Raw genomic sequence first — 22,896 nt, 5'->3', positions numbered from 1 at the left:
GGAGAATGGCCCCCAGAATATCTGATTACTGGTGCAGGGGCAACGGTCACCCCAACACCGGATATACAACGTATCACCAGCCCAACCCCAGGCTCCAGGATCTGTCACTTGTCATGTGGTGGGGAATTCCTTTCCCTGTCAAAGTAACAGGATCCAGGAGCCAAAACTCAGCACCCCAATATGTAACAACAACAGTAGCAATTCTATAGATAACCCCAATATTCCAATATACATCTGATAATACTCACTGTGCTCTCCTTCATCTTCTTTATCAGATTCTCAGCTTGAGAGGGAATATTTCTATCCGAAAAAAGGAACAACTTCAGTATTATAGTAGTTATATTCCTGTACATAGGTGACAGTATTATAGTAGTTATATTCCTGTACATAGGGGGCAGTATTATAGTAGTTATATTCCTGTACATAGGGGGTAGTATTATAGTAGTTATATTCTTGTACATAGGGGGCAGTATTATAGTAGTTATATTCCTGTACATATGGGGCAGTATTATAGTAGTTATATTCCTGTACATAGGGGGCAGTATTATAGTAGTTATATTCTTGTACAAAGGGGGCAGTATTATAGTAGTTATATTCCTGTACATAGGGGGCAGTATTATAGTAGTTATATTCCTGTACATAGGGGGCAGTATTATAGTAGTTATATTCTTGTACATAGGGGGCAGTATTATAGTAGTTATATTCTTGTACATAGGGGGCAGTATTATAGTAGTTATATTCTTGTACATAGGGGGCAGTATTATAGTAGTTATATTCCTGTACATAGGGGGCAGTATTATAGTAGTTATATTCTTGTACATAGGGGGCAGTATTATAGTAGTTATATTCTTGTACATAGGGGGCAGTATTATAGTAGTTATATTCCTGTACATAGGGGGCAGTATTATAGTAGTTATATTCCTGTACATAGGGGGCAGTATTATAGTAGTTATATTCCTGTACATAGGGGGCAGTATTATAGTAGTTATATTCTTGTACATAGGGGGCAGTATTATAGTAGTTATATTCTTGTACATAGGGGGCAGTATTATAGTAGTTATATTCTTGTACATAGTAGCAGTATTATAGTAGTTATATTCCTGTACATAGGGGGCAGTATTATAGTAGTTATATTCTTGTACATAGGGGGCAGTATTATAGTAGTTATATTCTTGTACATAGAGGGCAGTATTATAGTAGTTATATTCCTGTACCTAGGGGGCAGTATTATAGTAGTTATATTCTTGTACATAGGGGGCAGTATTATAGTAGTTATATTCTTGTACATAGGGGCAGTATTATAGTAGTTATATTCTTGTACATAGAGGGCAGTATTATAGTAGTTATATTCTTGTACATAGGGGCAGTATTATAGTAGCTATATTCCTGTACATAGGGGGCAGTATTATAGTAGTTATATTCCTGTACATAGGGGGCAGTATTATAGTAGTTATATTCCTGTACATAGGGAGCAGTATTATAGTAGTTATATTCTTGTACATAGGGGGCAGTATTATAGTAGTTATATTCTTGTACATAGAGGGCAGTATTATAGTAGTTATATTCTTGTACATAGGGGGCAGTATTATAGTAGTTATATTCTTGTACATAGGGGCAGTATTATAGTAGTTATATTCTTGTACATAGGGGGCAGTATTATAGTAGTTATATTCTTGTACATAGAGGGCAGTATTATAGTAGTTATATTCTTGTACATAGGGGGCAGTATTATAGTAGTTATATTCTTGTACATAGGGGGCAGTATTATAGTAGTTATATTCTTGTACATAGAGGGCAGTATTATAGTAGTTATATTCTTGTACATAGGGGGCAGTATTATAGTAGTTATATTCCTGTACATAGGGGGCAGTATTATAGTAGTTATATTCTTGTACATAGGGGGCAGTATTATAGTAGTTATATTCCTGTACATATGGGGCAGTATTATAGTAGTTATATTCTTGTACATAGGGGGCAGTATTATAGTAGTTATATTCTTGTACATAGGGGGCAGTATTATAGTAGTTATATTCCTGTACATAGGGGGCAGTATTATAGTAGTTATATTCCTGTACATAGGGGGCAGTATTATAGTAGTTATATTCCTGTACATAGGGGGCAGTATTATAGTAGTTATATTCCTGTACATAGAGGGCAGTATTATAGTAGTTATAGTAGATAAGATACGTACAGGCAGTCCCCGGGTTACATACAAGATAGGGTCTGGAGGTTTGTTCTTAAGTTGAATTTGTATGTAAGTCGAAACTGTATATTTTATAATGGAAGTTCTAGACAATTATTTTTTCTTTTGCCCCAGTGACAATTGGAGTTTCAAAATTTTTGGTGTAATTGGACCAAGAATTATCAATAAAGCTTCATTACAGACACCTTACAGCTGATCATCGCAGTCTGGGACTATAGTAAAGCATCCAGAGAGGTCACCAGAGGTCACATGGGGCAGAGGGGTCCGTCTGTAACTATGGGTTGTCTGTAAGTCGGGTGTCCTTAAGTAGGGGAGCGCCTGTATTCTTATATATTGTTATCTGGTATATGTGAATATAGTTCTATAAATAATTACATATATTTTTATACTTACTCGGCTTTTGCACCACCAACAGCTACGTTGAACTTTTGGTTAGCGGTTCCAGTTCCGGTGGAGAATCCCTTTATGTTTGGATTAAACCTCTTCAAAATATCTAAAGAAAAGGCATAATAAATCAGCAGAAATCATATATATGTATAAGGTTAATAAAAATGAAAAAATACAGGTCTCATCCATTATATTCTAAATCTAATGAACGATCCGAGGGGTGAATTTTTGGTAGTTCTTGTTCCAGGCTCCTGTGAGATGTTCTCTTTGTACTATCAGATTGTCACATAGTAAATCCTTGAAGTTTCGGAAGCTCTTACTTGGGATCGTTGTGTAAGTTTCCAGGGTCCCGTCTCCTCCAATACTGAAAACAATAGTAAATATATCTAATTAAAAGGATATCTCACAAGTGACGGCTCATAACATTATTTATAGGGAACACGCCCCCCCCCCCCCCGAGCGCAGGATAGGATATAGGAGGACGGATTAGATACAACATATATACAAGTATATAGGTTTCTATCATCTGTGATTTGCACTTTTTCATATTAATCTAGGAAATGAAATCCAAAGAGTTCTGTTATATTGGAGGGAACCTGTCAGCAGACTTTAACCCATTAAACTACCAGCCTATGGTAGGGGAGGAAATGTCCTTTCTAGAATTTCCTCCTTTATGCGAAATGTCACCTGTTTACCTATAAAAATTCTCCTCCAAAGTCATCAGACAATGTGCAGGGAAGAGTCATATTTGCCTCAGATGAGTCACATTTAGAGGATGTAGGGGGGAGAGTCACTCCAGACACCCCATATCTTCTGTTCTATAGCAAGTAGAAACACGATGCTGGTGTCATTTTCAAGATAAGAATCTAATCTCTCAGATAACGTGACATCTACATGGAGATATAGGCAGTTAAAAAGGAAAGAATTGGATTTTCATCTACAGCTCACATTTCAAACTAGTGTATGTCTTTGGTTCTGTAGCTCACAGATCCAGGTGTGATCTGAAAGATGAGATTCTTATTTTTAATTTCACACTAGTAGCAAGTTTCTAAGTGCTACAGAACCGCAGATAGGGGGGTCTGAAGTGACTCTCCCCCTGCAGCCTCTAAAGATGACTCATTGCAGGCAAAATCTGACTCTTTGCTCATTTTCGCACCACTTTGGAGGTCACCCTGTGAGATTTCACATTAAAGAGGATGTTCTAGTAGTTTTATGGGGTAAAATCTGAGGCCGTTTCCTTTTATACCGGTGAAATCTGGTGCAGACAATTATGGGAATGGCACCAAATTTCCCATGATTGATGCTGCTCGTCCTGATTGGCCGGTACACTCTAGTATGCGGTTAGTTATGGCGCCACATTGCTGCTCTCACCTCCAGGCAATCCCTCTGGACTCCACTGCCAGGTTTGCCAGCGATGTCGACTTGGCACCGAAAGCAGCCTAAAACACAAAGTCCCAGAGTAAAATGACAACCTTCACAGTGTACAGATTGGGGCAGAGCCAGCAGAGCCACTTCATGATGATTATAGAATGGGACACCCAATGTACAGTCTGAGGCGAGGTGAGACAATGTATACAGCCCCCCGAAACGCCCTGGAGGAGGGGGGGCTGTATCCAAGATCTCCTGGGGGACTACATGGATAAATTTGGCTGCCATAAAGCACAACCTGCTGTGCTGCTCATACTGATCATGACATAATGATGCAGCCCCCTGTCCTCAGTATATACTATGAAGCCGGGGGGGGATGCTGACTGTGCAGCCGGACCACGCCGGAGCCTCTTGGTGTATCCAGCTGAGCTCCGGCATATGATATATAACCCCCATCATCCTCACAGACCACTGTACACCTGGTACCTATGAAAATATACAAAACTTACAGTCAGAGAGTCACCGAGCGCGGCCACCACCTTGATGTCTCCCGGGCGGAGCTCATGGACTGTGATACAATAGAAATGGTTACAACGTGGACAATACAAACACAAATCGGATACATATTATACAAGAGACTAAGTCTCCTTATACAACCCCCCTGTAAATGCAAAGGGTTAGGTAGGTGTTGGGAAAGTGTCCCTCTCCATGTCAGGAGCGGCCTGGTGACCCTGAGCACCTCACGAGGAGGTCTCCCGCATGGGTTATCATGTAGTGCAGTGGGGAGTGAAAAATGAAAATGCAAAAACGAAAAAGGGTATCAGCGTTAAGGGGTTATTGAACAGGCAACGGGCCTAAGTGGTGTCACAGCAGGTTCTGGTACTGGAGTGGTCATGGAGTAGTGCACCAGCCTGGTAGTAGATGCTGGGATAATGGAGATGGAGCTGTGTCCAAACTGTGGAAGCTGCATCTCTGGAGTAGAGTCTCCGGACTCAGTTCCTAGGTTTGGGTTCACATTTCCTTACCCGGTCCATTCGCGATCCCGCGGCGCGTTGTCCGACGCTGATTCGGGTCTGCCGGGATTCACTAACATCGTGCGTCTGAGTTCCTGCAGGTGTCGCTGCTGCACCGAGATCCGCCGGAGTTCACCTTCTCCTTCCTGGTGCATGTAAGTGCTTGATCTTGCGACACAAATCGTCTTTTAAATTCCACAGTTTTTCCGAATCCGTCGGGTTGTCGGACGGCCACACACCCCAATTTCTGTTCGCGTGAAAGCCGGCGCCGATGCGCCAAAATCCGATCGTGTGTGGCAAAAACACAAGGAATTCGGCGATAAAACGGCACGAATTGGAAATATTTGGGAAACCCCAAGGGAATCGCGGCCGCAGGACCCTTAGTAAATGAGCCCCAGTGTGTCTCTCTTCACTCACCATTTGAACAGGACACTGCAGACTGGACCATGTGCCCCCAATGCAAAGGGGTTTTATACTCCCCCTGGTCAGGTGGTAGCACCTCTCCAATCACACTCCAGCTCACAATCCAGCCAACTGATTGGATAACACCCACTTAACTATTGCCTTTCCAGGCAGAGGCTACAGCTGCAGATACCTGAGATCTCCCTGTATTATCCCTTGGGTAAGTTGATCAGACTCACTGTATGCATCCTGACAGGTAGAGGGGCTTATTCGCACCTACCCCCTTGTCTATACATTGGCCCGGGTGTTGCACTATAATACAGGCAGTCCCCGGGTTACATACAAGATAGGGTCTGTAGGTTTGTTCTTAAGTTGAATTTGTATGTAAGTCGGAACTGTATATTTTATCATTGTAATCCCAGCCAGAACTTTTTTGGTCTCTGTGACAATTGGATTTTAAAAATGTTGGATTGTCATAAGAACCAGGATTAACACTAAAGCTTCATTACAGACGCCTGTGATAACTGTTACAGCTGATTATTGTAGCCTAGGACTAAAGTACAGGAAATTACCAACATCTAGAGGTCCGTTTGTAACTAGCGGTCGTATGTAAGTCGAGTGTTCTTAAGTAGGGGACCGCCTGTACTATAATTATAATGTAACGTCTATGACCCAATACTATTATGTATACAATGTACAGACAATATTAGCGTCTTCTCACCTGACTTGGGAACGCTGCTAGACTCGGCTGTGAACCCGCGACACTCCATGTCACTGCCCCAGTTCTGTGAGGAGACGCATTATATCAGCGTAATAATCATCACGTAATAATGATAATATGATCAATAATCATCCATAAGAATCAGATTCATAAAGCAGTAATGTAAGAATAATAATATAATCTAGGAATCAGTAATCATCTTCATGATGGGAATCTCAGAGGTGGCACAGAGATCTGACAGATTATCGGGCAGACCAGGCAGTGGTCCGGGGGCAGCACGGTATATAGGGGTATTAAAGAATATCTCCCATCACAATCCATCCTGATAACCCAGGGACATTACTCCTAGATCCAGGCACCGGGACTGTGGTATCTTCTTATATTTGTTATCAGTGGCCTCCTACTTTCTAAAATCAACTTTTATAATGATTCTAATGAGCCAGAAGGGATCTGGGGGTGTTACCAGTGCCCCCCTCCCCCCCCCCCCCTGCCATGCTGTAGCTTTACAGGCTGTTACATTGTGCAGGAACAATTCCCTATCACACTGTGTGAGATTACAGAGGGAGGGGGAAGTGCTGAGGGGGAGACAGAGTAACAGCATGTGAAGCTGCAGCGTGGAGGGGCTCTAGTAACACCCCCTCTTTAGAACCCCTCTGGTTCCTCAGCATAATTGTAAAAGCAGATTTTAGAGGGAAGAAGTCCATGGATAAGAACTATACAAAGATACCACATTCCCGGTGCCTGGATCTATGAGCAATGTCCCCGGTTTTCAGGATTTTCATGATGGATTCCCTAAAAGTTTATGGACACCTTGAGCTATAGAACCCAACCAATTCCCATTCAGTGAGATAGGACCCAGGGTAACATTACATCAGAGGGCCTGGGTGTGGGCGATGGGGCCGGGTAGTTGTAGTTACTGTTCCTGTAGGTTCGCAGGTACGGCTGGGCCTGAAAAAGCAAGAACATCATATTGTTTATCATATTAACAATGGGAGATAAACAATGGGATGGTATATATAGGACAACCAACATGGGGCCTGCCTATCTCAAGATTGTGGTATTCAACCAAAAGCCTGCTACAGCTTTTACTCAGAGCAGAGGGGAGGGACTGAGAGGTGTTCTATACAGTAAGCAAATGGCATAGCCCCCAGGGCACTCGGAGAGGCTGTGATCAATGCTTTTACCAGTCCTGCTGCTACTAACAACATACACATTACACATCTCTCCAGGGATCAATCACTAACGCTGCCTGCAGAGAGCACAGAGCACAGCAGTGTGAGGACACACCTTCAGTGCACTTGGAGAAGCTTCAACCCTGGAATATAAATTCATATATCACAGTCCTGCAGCTACTAACAAAATACACAAAGGTCTGATAACACACATGTCTCTAGGGATCAATAACTAACACTGCCTGCACAGAGCACAGCAGTGCGAGGACCCATATCCAGTGCACTTGGAGAAGCTTCAATCATGGAATATAAATCCATATATCACAGTCCTGCTGCTACTAACAAAATACACAAAGGTCTGATAACACACATGTCTCTAGGGATCAATAACTAACACTGGCTGCACAGAGCACAGCAGTGTGAGGACCCATATCCAGTGCACTAGGGGAAGCTTCAATCCTGGAATATACATCCATATATCACAGTCCTGCTGCTACATACACAAAAAATCTGATTACACATCACTCCAGGAACAATACTTAACACTGGCTGCAGAGAGCACAGAGCACATCAGTGTGAAGACACACACACACACACACACAGTATGATCCGGGAATATAAATCCATATTTCACAATCCTGCTGCTACTAACAACATACACATGGAGCCCTGGTGCCACCTACCTGTGAAGGACAGTGGAGATGGACATTTTCAGTAAAATCCAAAGTGTGTGATTTCTGGCCAACAGGTTCCAGCTGTGGGAATAAAGTAAGGAGCGTATGAGTACAGGATGATGAGGATGATGAGAGTCAGGAACTTCTGGAATCTTCTGTTATTATTTTTTTTGACATATATAAAATATATCGTTACCGGGAGACCATCAGTAGCCAGGAGAAATCCTGACAGATCTAATTAGATTTGCACTCTGGCGGCACTCCCTTACATTTTGACGTTTTTTAATTTTGTTTTAATCATTTATCTAAGTTCTACAGAGAAATCTTATATAAAAACTACAAAAAATTGCAAGACCAGAACAATATTTTTGAGCAAAACCACAAAAATAAAAATTTTGTTTCTGTAGACTTTACACTAGGTGGCAGCAGAGAGCTCATCGCCTACATTCTCCCAGGATGCATTGCCTGTAATGCTGAGTACACCAGTGGGGTCTCCGCCAGTGATGTGTGAGTCGTATGTGCACCAGATCCCTTCCTATAGATAAATCTGCCCCAGATATTTGTTAAAGGGATGTTCCACTGGATGTGGCCATACTGAGAATCAGTAACATCATCAGGCCTTGATCTGGTAATGAGTGATGTACAATCCAGGACTTTACCATATTGTTCCAGAGCTTCCTGGCGAGCTGAGAGTGCGCCTTCTGGCTGAGGTGGAAACAATCCGGAGAGAGGTACGAAACATCGGGTTCTCCAGTCTTAAAATAGGAAAAACATAATAAGTATGGGAAAAAATCTTCTGAGCTGTGTTATTGAAAGTGAGGAAATGAGCCTTGAGGACACCTTCTAGAGGTAGAGAAGAGAGTACACCTTCTAGAGGTAGAACACAGAGGACACCTTCTAGAGGAAGAACAGAGAGGACACCTTCTAGAGGTAGAGCACAGAGGACACCTTCTAGAGGTAGAACAGAGAGGACACCTTCTAGAGGTAGAACACAGAGGACACCTTCTAGAGATAGAACAGAGAGGACACCTTCTAGAGGTAGAACACAGAGGACACCTTCTAGAGGTAGAGAAGAGAGTACACCTTCTAGAGGTAGAACACAGAGGACACCTTCTAGAGGTAGAGAAGAGAGGACACCTTCTAGAGGTAGAACACAGAGGACACCTTCTAGAGGTAGAACACAGAGGACACCTTCTAGAGGTAGAACACAGAGGACACCTTCTAGAGGTAGAACACAGAGGACACATTCTAGAGGTAGGACACAGAGGACACCTTCTAGAGGTAGAGCAGAGAGGACACCTTCTAGAGGTAGAGCAGGGAGGACACCTTCTAGAGGTAGAGCACAGAGGACACGTTCTAGAGGTAGAGCAGAGAGGACACCTTCTAGAGGTAGAACACAGAGGACACCTTCCAGAAGTAGAGCAGAGAGGACACCTTCTAGAGGTAGAACACAGAGGACACCTTCCAGAGGTAGAGCAAAGAGGACACCTTCTAGAGGTAGAACACAGAGGACACCTTCCAGAGGTAGAGCAGAGAGGACACCTTCTAGAGGTAGAACACAGAGGACACCTTCCAGAGGTAGAGCAAAGAGGACACCTTCTAGAGGTAGAACACAGAGGACACCTTCTAGAGGTAGAGCAGAGAGGACACCTTCTAGAGGTAGAGCAAAGAGGACACCTTCTAGAGGTAGAACACAGAGGACACCTTCTAGAGGTAGAGAAGAGAGTACACCTTCTAGAGGTAGAACACAGAGGACACCTTCTAGAGGTAGAGAAGAGAGGACACCTTCTAGAGGTAGAACACAGAGGACACCTTCTAGAGGTAGAACACAGAGGACACCTTCTAGAGGTAGAACACAGAGGACACCTTCTAGAGGTAGAACACAGAGGACACATTCTAGAGGTAGGACACAGAGGACACCTTCTAGAGGTAGAGCAGAGAGGACACCTTCTAGAGGTAGAGCAGGGAGGACACCTTCTAGAGGTAGAGCACAGAGGACAAGTTCTAGAGGTAGAGCAGAGAGGACACCTTCTAGAGGTAGAACACAGAGGACACCTTCCAGAAGTAGAGCAGAGAGGACACCTTCTAGAGGTAGAACACAGAGGACACCTTCCAGAGGTAGAGCAAAGAGGACACCTTCTAGAGGTAGAACACAGAGGACACCTTCCAGAGGTAGAGCAAAGAGGACACCTTCTAGAGGTAGAACACAGAGGACACCTTCCAGAGGTAGAGCAAAGAGGACACCTTCTAGAGGTAGAACACAGAGGACACCTTCTAGAGGTAGAAAACAGAGGACACCTTCCAGAGGTAGAGCAAAGAGGACACCTTCTAGAGGTAGAACACAGAGGACACCTTCTAGAGGTAGGACACAGAGGACACCTTCTAGAGGTAGAGAAGAGAGGATGCCTTCTAGAGGTAGAACAGAGAGGACACCTTTTAGAGGTAGAGCAGAGAGGCCACCTTCTAGAGGTAGAACAGGGAGGACACCTTCTAGAGGTAGAGCAGAGAGGACACCTTCTAGAGGTAGAACACAGAGGACACCTTCTAGAGGTAGGACACAGAGGACACCTTCTAGAGGTAGAACAGAGAGGACACCTTCTAGAGGTAGAGCACAGAGGACACCTTCTAGAGGTAGTACACAGAGGACACCTTCTAGAGGTAGAACACAGAGGACACCTTCTAGAGGTAGGACACAGAGGACACCTTCTAGAGGTAGAGAAGAGAGGATGCCTTCTAGAGGTAGAACAGAGAGGACACCTTTTAGAGGTAGAGCAGAGAGGACACCTTCTAGAGGTAGAACAGGGAGGACACCTTCTAGAGGTAGAGCAGAGAGGAAACCTTCTAGAGGTAGAACACAGAGGACACCTTCTAGAGGTAGGACACAGAGGACACCTTCTAGAGGTAGAACAGAGAGGACACCTTCTAGAGGTAGAGCACAGAGGACACCTTCTAGAGGTAGAACACAGAGGACACCTTCTAGAGGTAGGGCACAGAGGACACCTTCTAGAGGTAGAGAAGAGAGGATGCCTTCTAGAGGTAGGACACCTTCTAGAGGTAGAGAAGAGAGGATGCCTTCTAGAGGTAGAACAGAGAGGACACCTTCTAGAGGTAGAGCAGAGAGGACACCTTCTAGAGGTAGAGCAGAGAGGACACCTTCTAGAGGTAGAGCAGAGAGGACACCTTCTAGAGGTAGAGCAGAGAGGACACCTTCTAGAGGTAGAGCAGAGAGGACACTTTCTAGAGGTAGAACACAGAGGACACCTTCTAGAGGTAGAGCAGAGAGGACACCTTCTAGAGGTAGAGCAGAGAGGACACCTTCTAGAGGCAGAACACAGAGGACACCTTCTAGAGATGGAACAGAGAGGACACCTTCTAGAGGTAGAACACAGAGGACACCTTCTAGAGGTAGAACACAGAGGACACCTTCTAGAGGCAGAACACAGAGGACACCTTCTAGAGGTAGAGCGAAGAGGACACCTTCTAGAGGTAGAACACAGAGGACACCTTCTAGAGGTAGAACACAGAGGACACCTTCTAGAGGTAGAGCAGAGAGGACACCTTCTAGAGGTAGAACACAGAGGACACCTTCTAGAGTTAGAGCACAGAGGACACCTTCTAGAGGCAGAACACAGAGGACACCTTCTAGAGGTAGAACAGAGAGGACACCTTCTAGAGGTAGAACAGAGAGGACACCTTCTAGAGGTAGAACACAGAGGACACCTTCTTGAGACAGAACACAGAGGACACCTTCTAGAGACAGAACACAGAGGACACCTTCTAGAGGTAGAACAGAGAGGACACCTTCTAGAGACAGAACACAGAGGACACCTTGTAGAGATAGAACACAGAGGACACCTTCTAGAGGTAGAACACAGAGGACACCTTCTAGAGGTAGAACACAGAGGACACCTTCTAGAGGTAGAACACAGAGGACACCTTCTAGAGATAGAACAGAGAGGACACCTTCTAGAGGTAAGACACAGAGGACACCTTCTAGAGATAGAACAGAGAGGACACCTTCTAGAGATAGAACAGAGAGGACACCTTCTAGAGGTAGGACACAGAGGACACCTTCTAGAGATAAACCAGGGAGGACATCTTCTAGAGGTAGAGCAGAGAGGACACCTTCTAGAGGTAGAACAGAGAGGACACCTTCTAGAGGTAGAACAGAGAGGACACCTTCTAGAGGTAGGACACAGAGGACACCTTCTAGAGATAGACCAGGGAGGACATCTTCTAGAGGTAGAGCAGAAAGGACACCTTCTAGAGATAGAACAGAGAGGACACCTTCTAGAGATAGAACAGAGAGGACACCTTCTAGAGGTAGAGCAGAGAGGACACCTTCTAGAGATAGAACAGAGAGGACACCTTCTAGAGATAGAACAGAGAGGACACCTTCTAGAGGTAGAGCAGAGCGGACACCTTCTAGAGGTAGAGCAGAGAGGACACCTTCTAGAGATAGAACAGAGAGGACACCTTCTAGAGGTAGAGCAGAGAGGACACAACACCTTCTAGAGGTAGAGCAGAGAGGACACCTTCTAGAGGTAGAGCAGAGAGGACACCTTCTAGAGGTAGAGCAGAGAGGACACCTTCTAGAGGTAGACCAGGGAGGACAACTTTTAGAGGTAGAGCAGAGAGGACACCTTCTAGAGGTAGAGCAGAGAGGACACCTTGTAGAGATAGAACAGAGAGGACACCTTCTAGAGGTAGAACACAGAGGACACCTTCTAGAGGTAGAGCACAGAGGACACCTTCTAGAGGTAGAGCACAGAGGACACCTTCTAGAGGTAGAACACAGAGGACACCTTCTAGAGGTAGAGCAGAGAGGACACCTTCTAGAGGTAGAGCAGAGAGGACACCTTCTAGAGATAGAACAGAGAGGACACCTTCTAGAGGTAGAGCAGAGAGGACACCTTCTAGAGATAGAACAGAGAGGACACCTTCTAGAGGTAGAGCAGAGAGGACACCTTCTAGAGGTAGAGCAGAGAGGACACCTTCTAGAGGTAGAGCAGAGAGGACACCTTCTAGAGATAGAACAGAGAGGACACCTTCTAGAGGTAGAGCAGAGAGGACACCTTCTAGAGATAGAACAGAGAGGACACCTTCTAGAGGTAGAGCAGAGAGGACACCTTCTAGAGGTAGACCAGGGAGGACAACTTTTAGAGGTAGAGCAGAGAGGACACCTTCTAGAGATAGAACAGAGAGGACACCTTCTAGAGATAGAACAGAGAGGACACCTTCTAGAGGTAGAGCAGAGCGGACACCTTCTAGAGGTAGAGCAGAGAGGACACCTTCTAGAGATAGAACAGAGAGGACACCTTCTAGAGGTAGAGCAGAGAGGACACAACACCTTCTAGAGGTAGAGCAGAGAGGACACCTTCTAGAGGTAGAGCAGAGAGGACACCTTCTAGAGGTAGAGCAGAGAGGACACCTTCTAGAGGTAGAACAGAGAGGACACCTTCTAGAGGTAGACCAGGGAGGACAACTTTTAGAGGTAGAGCAGAGAGGACACCTTCTAGAGGTAGAGCAGAGAGGACACCTTGTAGAGATAGAACAGAGAGGACACCTTCTAGAGGTAGAACACAGAGGACACCTTCTAGAGGTAGAGCACAGAGGACACCTTCTAGAGGTAGAGCACAGAGGACACCTTCTAGAGGTAGAGCACAGATGACACCTTCTAGAGGTAGAACACAGAGGACACCTTCTAGAGGTAGGACACAGAGGACACCTTCTAGAGGTAGAGAAGAGAGGATGCCTTCTAGAGGTAGAACAGAGAGGACACCTTTTAGAGGTAGAGCAGAGAGGCCACCTTCTAGAGGTAGAACAGGGAGGACACCTTCTAGAGGTAGAGCAGAGAGGACACCTTCTAGAGGTAGAACACAGAGGAAACCTTCTAGAGGTAGGACACAGAGGACACCTTCTAGAGGTAGAACAGAGAGGACACCTTCTAGAGGTAGAGCACAGAGGACACCTTCTAGAGGTAGTACACAGAGGACACCTTCTAGAGGTAGAACACAGAGGACACCTTCTAGAGGTAGGACACAGAGGACACCTTCTAGAGGTAGAGAAGAGAGGATGCCTTCTAGAGGTAGAACAGAGAGGACACCTTTTAGAGGTAGAGCAGAGAGGACACCTTCTAGAGGTAGAACAGGGAGGACACCTTCTAGAGGTAGAGCAGAGAGGAAACCTTCTAGAGGTAGAACACAGAGGACACCTTCTAGAGGTAGGACACAGAGGACACCTTCTAGAGGTAGAACAGAGAGGACACCTTCTAGAGGTAGAGCACAGAGGACACCTTCTAGAGGTAGAACACAGAGGACACCTTCTAGAGGTAGGGCACAGAGGACACCTTCTAGAGGTAGAGAAGAGAGGATGCCTTCTAGAGGTAGGACACCTTCTAGAGGTAGAGAAGAGAGGATGCCTTCTAGAGGTAGAACAGAGAGGACACCTTCTAGAGGTAGAGCAGAGAGGACACCTTCTAGAGGTAGAGCAGAGAGGACACCTTCTAGAGGTAGAGCAGAGAGGACACCTTCTAGAGGTAGAGCAGAGAGGACACCTTCTAGAGGTAGAGCAGAGAGGACACTTTCTAGAGGTAGAACACAGAGGACACCTTCTAGAGGTAGAGCAGAGAGGACACCTTCTAGAGGTAGAGCAGAGAGGACACCTTCTAGAGGCAGAACACAGAGGACACCTTCTAGAGATGGAACAGAGAGGACACCTTCTAGAGGTAGAACACAGAGGACACCTTCTAGAGATAGAGCACAGAGGACACATTCTAGAGGCAGAACACAGAGGACACCTTCTAGAGGCAGAACACACAGGACACCTTCTAGAGGCAGAACACAGAGGACACCTTCTAGAGGCAGAACACAGAGGACACCTTCTAGAGGCAGAACACACAGGACACCTTCTAGAGGTAGAACACAGAGGACACCTTCTAGAGGCAGAACACAGAGGACACCTTCTAGAGGTAGAACACAGAGGACACCTTCTAGAGGTAGAACACAGAGGACACCTTCTAGAGGTAGAACACAGAGGACACCTTCTAGAGGCAGAACACAGAGGACACCTTCTAGAGGTAGACCACAGATGTAGGGTCTAGAGGTAGGCCAGGAAGGATGCTTTCTAAAGGTAGACCAAGTAGGAGACCTTCCTGTGAATGAATTACCGAGAGATGTGGAATTTGTGGATGACGGAAAAATGGCTGCAGGACCACAGTGAAGTCTTCCCTGGTGTCATATCTTCCAGAATCGATGAAATGTTGGAGACTGTGCTGTAGGGGGCAGAGCATGGGACTGGTTAAGAAAGGGCAGAGAATCAACTGATGTCCCTCTGTTACTCCTCCTGGACACTCAGCGTTACCCTTTTACTAACCAATAGGGTGTGAATCTACACAGCTCAAATCAATGATAACAAATTATGTGTTTCCAGGAGGAATAACAGATGGACGCCACAACACAGAAAATGCTACGAATCATTTATACGTGATGACAGATCCGTACCTGGTAGGCGTTGTTAGTGTTCTTTAACATTCGCAGCTCTTCAGTATCTGTCTGGACATTCAGGAGACAGGGGCACAGCATGCTAGGAGATGAAGCAAAGCACAACTGAAAACTGCCAGCGCGGATACAGAGGTGAATAATAACACTATGTCTGCCGGCAGCCACCACTAGGGGGAGCTCACAGCAAGCTGGATTTTGTGTTTCACCATAATAACATTATGTCTGCCGGCAGCCACCACTAGGGGGAGCTCATAACAAGCTGTATATTGTGTTTCACAATAATAACATTATGTCTGCCGGCAGCCACCACTAGGGGGAGCTCACAACAAGCTGTATATTGTGTTTCACCATAATAACATTATGTCTGCCGGCAGCCACCACTTGGGGGAGCTCACACCAAGCTGTATATTGTGTTTCACCATAATAACATTATGTCTGCCGGCAGCCACCACTAGGGGGAGCTCACAACAAGCTGTTTATTGTGTTTCACCATAATAACATAATATCTGCTGGCAGCCACCACTAGGGGGAACTCACAACAAGCTGTATATTGTGTTTCACCATAATAACATTATGTCTGCCGGCAGCCACCACTAGGGGGAGCTCACAACAAGCTGTATATTGTGTTTCACCATAATAACATTATGTCTGCCGGCAGCCACCACTAGGGGGAGCTCACAACAAGCTGTATATTGTGTTTCACCATAATAACATTATGTCTGCCGACAGCCACCACTAGGGGGAGCTCACAGCAAGCTGTATATTGTGTTTCACCATAATAACATTATATCTGCCGGCAGCCACCACTAGGGAGAGCTCACAACAAGCTGTATATTGTGTTTCACCATAATAACATTATGTCTGCCGGCAGCCACCACTAGGGGGAGCTCACAACAAGCTGTATATTGTGTTTCACCATAATAACATTATGTCTGCCGGCAGCCACCACTAGGGGGAGCTCACAACAAGCTGTATATTGTGTTTCACCATAATAACATTATGTCTGCCGGCAGCCACCACTAGGGGGAGCTCACAACAAGCTGTATATTGTGTTTCACCATAATAACATTATGTCTGCCGGCAGCCACCACTAGGGGGAGCTCACAATAAGCTGGATATTGTGTTTCACCATAATAACATTATGTCTGCCGGCAGCCACCACTAGGGGGAGCTCACAACAAGCTGTATATTGTGTTTCACCATAATAACATTATGTCTGCCGGCAGCCACCACTAGGGGGAGCTCACAACAAGCTGTATATTGTGTTTCACCATAATAACATTATGTCTGCCGGCAGCCACCACTAGGGGGAGCTCACAACAAGCTGTATATTGTGTTTCACCATATTTTCTATAAAACGCTTCCTGCAGACACATATTTCGTGAACAGGAGGGGGATCTTATTCATGGAGATATTGTGGTGCTATAGGGGAGGAAGAAGAATCGGTACCCTGTTATTAGACTTGGGCACGTCACACGTTTATCCAGCACCGCCTCCCGCAGGGGGTAAATGTCCATCACCTCCACCAGGTTGACAAAGGCCCTGGGGACCTGACAAAAGAAAGAGAATACAGAACAATTAGGCAACAATGTGGCGGAGTTTTGATTCCAGGATTCAAGGAGTTAAATATCTTGGACCCCAGGTAGACCAGGAAAGGTGATAGATCTGTTCTCAGGTTTGGATCAATTCGATTCAATTAAAGTCATCTAAGTCTCTTACTTCCCTCAGGCGCCCCCCACAGGTGAAGTGCAGAATTACACCGCTCGTATTGATGTCCAGGAGGTGCCTATATAATAGGTGTGATACTACTCACCTGAGCGTGCAGGATGTCCAGCGCCCTCCGGATGTTGTTGGTGTAAGTTGATGGAGAGAAGACGTTCTGGATGATGAGAACATGAGCATAAGTCTTAGATACACCGTGCGCTGCAGAAGTATTCACACCCTCTAGAAGACTTACCCTACTGACTGTCTCCACATTCACTTTAGTCATCTACCACAACTTCTAGGCAGCCCATGAAGGAGCCAATGAACGGCTATGTTTTGTTTTATTGCTTGCTGAGCTACCACAAGAGGGCGCTCACTGCAGACAGTTGTGTACAGCTCCCATTAAATTGAAGGGAACCTGTCAACAGGCAGCTAAAAACATAGCTTTCAACTCCCTGTATCTGTTGACAGGTTTCATGCAGATGGAACTGCAGGTAGAGATCCAGTTCCCCTTCATTTTAACTATCTGTATTTCTGGTTCTGTAGATCACAGAACCACAAGCCCGATGTGATCCTTATCTTTAATATGACACCAGCAGCATGTTTCTAGGTGCTATAGAAGTGATTCTCCCCCTGCAGTCTCTAGACTTCATAAATGGGTGAGATTTCACATAAAGGAGTCAATTCTAATAAGTAAATGAGGGAGGTTCTGGGGTAATGGGGTGAAATCTGGTGACAGGTTCCCTTTCAGTACTAGCTGTATGACTGTGTATTCAGGAATCTCCTGAGCTCCCCCTGGTGGTGAGTACAGGAAGGACTTACACTGTCCGTGCAGGATGCGCACAGGTCGTTGGCTCCGACAAAAACCGTGATCACTTTCCAGTCGTTTGCAAAATTAATTCTCTGCAAAATAGTAACAATTTTTTTTTAGTACGTCGTCACAGACACTTTACACCTCAATCATCTATCACTTATACAGGAATTCAGTTTGCAACCTGATCCTGGCTTCAGATTTCAGGACGTGATGTCCGTGTGTCCTGCAGTAGCTCCTCCTACAAATAATAATGGCTGTCCTGCTGCTGGCAGACACTTTCTATGTGATCCCCCTCCCTCCCCTGCAGAATATGTCCTGAGTGCAGCCTATACTCATGTATAGTCAGGATTGCACCAGCCATGAGGTGGGTTGAGCCTCTTGCCTTAGGCAGCACCACTTGCAGCAATATGGGGGCAGCATTAGGGGCGCAGTCACCTGCTACAAAGCAGAACCTGACACTTAAAATTAGCGTTTCTTCGCTACAGATGTCAGTATACATATGAGACATTGCATGGAGAACCCACATACTAAAATATAACCTGATATAATACTACTGGATGGGGTGGAGGGGGCACCACTCTAACGCCTCAGGTCCACTCCTGTGTATATTTCTGCCCTCCCCTTCTGCTTTCCCTAATATCTTCATCTTAAGTGATCTGTCCATCCTGGAGACTTGTATGCCGCTCTCTATGACCTGCCCTTCTCTGTGCAACTCTCCCTCCTAGCGTGTTACCAGATCTGTGTCAGGTTCAGCAGCGCAGCCAGCTAGGTGAAGGAGCTGCACATTGCCTACAACACTAAACAGGACATTTTATTTTACAAAGGGTATTTACAAAATTGCTTAAAGCACATCTACCACCAGGATGAAAGACTGTATGCAAATGAGCCCGAGGAGCTCCAGGCTCCATTAATACCCATGGAGCCTGGAGCCCCTCAGGCTCATTTGCATACAGTCCTTAATCAGGGTGGTAGATGCCCTTTAATATTGTATTTAGGGAGAAAGTAAACAACAGAGACGTCCCCAGACTATAAATTCCTAATAAACTCCAGAGATCATACAGTAACGCACCCTGTCCTGCTTCAGCTGGTCCACCAGAGCCTGCGCCTGCGTGGGCATGTCACTGCAACGCAACAAAGACATCGTTAGGTAATGATTCTTAGTTCTGCTGCTTCATCTATTACTGAACTATTATTATTATTTCATCTATTACTGAACTATTGAGGGGCGCAGGGAGATGTATATATGTGTATATTATAATATGTGTATTTTATACAGTCACAGCTGTCAATGCAGCTTTGGCTGTGACTAGAGTATAAGATCAGTGCACGAGCGCAGATCCTACTGCAAACAGTCAGTGTGTAATACCACATTTCCCCTGTAGAGGCAGCAGCGTTCACCAGTGCCGATCATTGATCGCTGGGTCATAGGGGACTTGCTAGGTTTCGGGGGTCTCCATATGAGACAAGGCTTGGGATATGGCTGCCCTCTGTAATGTAAGAGGCTTAGAGACTGTTCACGGCTCGCAGCTCGGACTATCAATGTGTCTACACAAATATATAGAAGACATAGTAACACCTGGTCATTATACCGTAACAGGAATCACACTACATTACACCAGAAGTGTATATAGGTCTATGTGGGGTAATGACACCCGCTTATAGGGAGGTAATGGCTGTTTTACTGCAGGCTGTAAATGACGGGATTTATCTGCTCTATAGATCCCAATCCACTGGAACATTGGAGCAAAGTACAGGACGACACAGGAAATCCTGGTCGCATCATCAAACAGGTACTGACACTAAACTAGGTGACCCCTACACGGGGGAATGGGTGGGTATAGCAAAACCTACCCTCAGGTATATGCTGTATCCGGGAAAGAGGGTCCCCATCATGTTAGAATATTTACTTATGATCCATCGCTGGTTATATTTTATGTGTATATTGGTGTTTTATTTGCACTAGGTCCATCACATGCCACAATGACAGGCGGGGAAAATACAAAGTATCAAAAACTTGTGACAATGGGGCTTATTTACTAAGGGTCCGCGGATTGCATTTTCATAGGAATTTAGAAATTTTGGGGATTTGCGCCGCTGTGTATTTAAAAGGGGATTGTGTGGCACGTGATCAGATTGGGGCGCAGCTGCGCTACTTTCATGTGACAGAAACCGGGAGGCGTGGCCGTCAGACGATCCGACTAATTTGGATTGAGCGCGGCATTTAATATTCAAATTGTGTCACAACCAATGCACTTACATGCACCAGGAAGAAGAAGGTGAATGATCGTCAGACACTCCGTATTTCGGGAATTCCGTTGCCCGGGTAAGTAAATGGGCCCCAATATCCATGATTATTCATTTAAACTGTGCGCAGGTGTCACAATGACCACTAGGTGTCAGCACAAGGGGCTTTGTATTTATAGGGTTAAAGTTAGTGAGTGGGTTAAAGGGTTAAAGTTAGTGGGTGGGAGAAGGGGGGGCACTCCATGCAGTAAATACACTTTCATTTCCCTGGATAATCCCTTTAAGTAGCGTCTGATTATCCATAGTGTGGCTGGATGTGGGAGTGGAAAATATCAGCTGATGGGATCATCATGTTGCTATGTGTGCAACAAAATATAGGTTACCCTGAGAGGTAGGTGCAAAGGGAAGGCTGTAAAGAGAGCAAGATGTAGTAAAATGTAGGCGTGTAGACAGGGCAGCCATCAGGAAATTCGGGGCCCCATACAGCAAAAGTGTCTGGGCCCCAACACACCCCAAAACCGAACAAGCCTCCTGCCCCCCGCAGTGACCTTTCACAAACAGGGTTTGAGGCCTGTTGCTACGACAAGGCACACTCTTCTGGTAGATTGCCAATAGGAGTCATACTATTGAACGTCACGTGCAATTTTTCACATTTTCATAAAAAAAGCTAAATCCTGCTATTGAGGGACCTGCTCAGGTTTCAAGTCACTTTGAGAGGCCTAAATAAAGTAAAACCCCATAAATTACTCCATTATAGAAACTACACCCCTCAACGTACGTAAAACAACTTTTATGAAGTTTGTTAACCCTTTAATTGGTTTACAGGGGTTAAAACAAAATCGGATGCAATTTCGAAATTACATTGTATTTGGCTAAATTAATGTGTTTTTCATAAAATGTACAAATTCTCAGTGGATAAAATTCCAAAACGCTCCTCAAAATTTGATCCCCCATCTCTCCCGCGTATAACAATACCCCATATGTGGTGGTAACCTGCTGTATGGGCACACGCCAGGGCATTGAGGGGGAGCTGCGCCATTCAGAGCAGATTATGCATTGTCACTTTTTATTGGCTATACAATCTTTATTTTTTTGGCAATTTGGACATTTAAGGGCTTATTTTTTGCGACATGAGATGCACTTTACAAATACTTCATTTAAGTGGGTCTATAGCTTTTCGATGAGATTTTATTAACTCTTTAATGTATGGAGGAAAAGAAAATTGTCAATTTGGGGTTTCTTTTTTTTGTATATTTTGGGGGTCGTACACCATACACTAAAAATACTATAATATTTTCATTCTATAGATCACTACGATTACGGTGATACCTCATTTATATAGTTTTTCATTTATTTTTACAATTTTACTGGAGAAAAACTAATACAGAGGAAATCTTATTTGTTTCTGCATCGCCATCTTTTCGGGAACTTAACCTTAATATTTTTTGGTTGACAGAGCTAGTTTAGGGCTTATTTTTTACGTGTTGAGTTGTTCTTTCAATTGGTACCATTTTGGGGCACATAACTTTTTTTGATCACTTTTTAGAACATTTTTGTAAAGGGATTTTATGAAAATTTATATTTTTGGCGAGTTTTTCGGGTTTTGTTTTTACGGCGTTCACCGTACGGGTCCAATAATGTTTCTGACTTATTGTACAGATTGTTACGGACGCGGTGATACCAAATATGTGGGGGGTTTTGGTGACTTTCAGGTATTTTTACTTTATTAGATGTGTATAGGGAATGTTTGTGTTTAGGGGACTTTAACTCTATTTAATTAATTATTTTTATTAAAAATTGTGTTTATTCAGTGTTTTTAACTTTTTTTTCTTTACTTTTACAGGTTAGCTTGAACAAGTGATCCACTGATCACTTGTTCAAGCTATTCTTCACCTAATACAGTGTAATACAGATGTATTACACTGTATTATGTGAAACACTGAGCATGCTGCGCATGCTCAGTGTGTCACAGCCGGGTCCTGCCAGGAGGCACGGACCCGGCACCCAGAAGAAGATCGCGCAGCCCCGGGCACCGGCAGTCCCGGGGCTGCGATCAGAGCAGCGGGACCCCCCCGGTAAGCGCCGCGGGGGGTCCGAATCCTGTTAAATGCCCCTAGCACGCCGCGGTCAGCGCGACCGCGGCGTGTTAGGGGTTAACACCCGCGATCGGAGAAATCTCCGATCGCGGGTGTTAGAGGAGGGTGTCTTAGAGTCCGGGCCCCCCTAGTGTCTTAGAGTCCGGGCCCCATAGGGCAGTACCAGTTGTACTGCCCTATCGGCGGCCCTGCGTGTAGATGTCCCTCTCTGGACCTATAAGCTCCTGAGATGTCAGTCTGGTCCTAAATAATCTGATGTGTTCCGGAGATACAATGTTATCAGTTCTGTAGTAGTAACATGACATTCTTACAAAGCTTTAGCCCCGGGGACGGCCCTATTGAGGAAGGAGCCGTGTGAGCTGCTGTTTCCAGACTCCAACGAGAATCCAGTGAGGAAAGGGTTAAACTCTTTGAGAATATCTAAAAAAAAAAATATACAAACCATGTTAAGGATCAGGAACGCGAGATATTATAACACTTGTTACAATGTATCAATTTGTTACGTTCTGCTACATTGTCTACTCTTCTCATATGAGCTGCATATAGGATCCTCTAGGGGGAGCTCTGGAGCTTGATGCATACACAGTAGTATTATT

General features: G+C 45.0%; 1 protein-coding gene across 1 annotated transcript in view; it reads right to left on the bottom strand.

Moving 5' to 3' along the window:
* The window catches only part of PLB1 (phospholipase B1), a 74,420-nt gene that overhangs the window by 9,030 nt on the left and 42,494 nt on the right, over positions 1–22,896 (bottom strand). Inside the window, exons 34-49 of the mRNA XM_072139954.1 lie at positions 22,612–22,720; positions 19,030–19,081; positions 17,969–18,049; positions 17,256–17,321; positions 16,892–16,992; positions 15,443–15,524; positions 15,109–15,213; positions 8,600–8,695; positions 7,950–8,021; positions 6,965–7,042; positions 6,095–6,158; positions 4,468–4,526; positions 3,962–4,029; positions 2,911–2,954; positions 2,597–2,696; positions 249–300 (exon numbers count right to left, since the gene is read on the bottom strand). Of these exons, the coding sequence (XP_071996055.1) occupies positions 249–300; positions 2,597–2,696; positions 2,911–2,954; positions 3,962–4,029; positions 4,468–4,526; positions 6,095–6,158; positions 6,965–7,042; positions 7,950–8,021; positions 8,600–8,695; positions 15,109–15,213; positions 15,443–15,524; positions 16,892–16,992; positions 17,256–17,321; positions 17,969–18,049; positions 19,030–19,081; positions 22,612–22,720 (1,229 nt within the window). The remainder of the gene's footprint in view (positions 1–248; positions 301–2,596; positions 2,697–2,910; positions 2,955–3,961; positions 4,030–4,467; positions 4,527–6,094; positions 6,159–6,964; positions 7,043–7,949; positions 8,022–8,599; positions 8,696–15,108; positions 15,214–15,442; positions 15,525–16,891; positions 16,993–17,255; positions 17,322–17,968; positions 18,050–19,029; positions 19,082–22,611; positions 22,721–22,896) is intronic.

Source organism: Engystomops pustulosus, chromosome 3 (genome assembly GCF_040894005.1).
Source record: "Engystomops pustulosus chromosome 3, aEngPut4.maternal, whole genome shotgun sequence".
Taxonomy (NCBI): Eukaryota; Metazoa; Chordata; class Amphibia; order Anura; family Leptodactylidae; genus Engystomops; species Engystomops pustulosus.
Note: the sequence above shows the minus strand (reverse complement) of the source record. Positions and strands in the feature narration are given on the sequence as shown.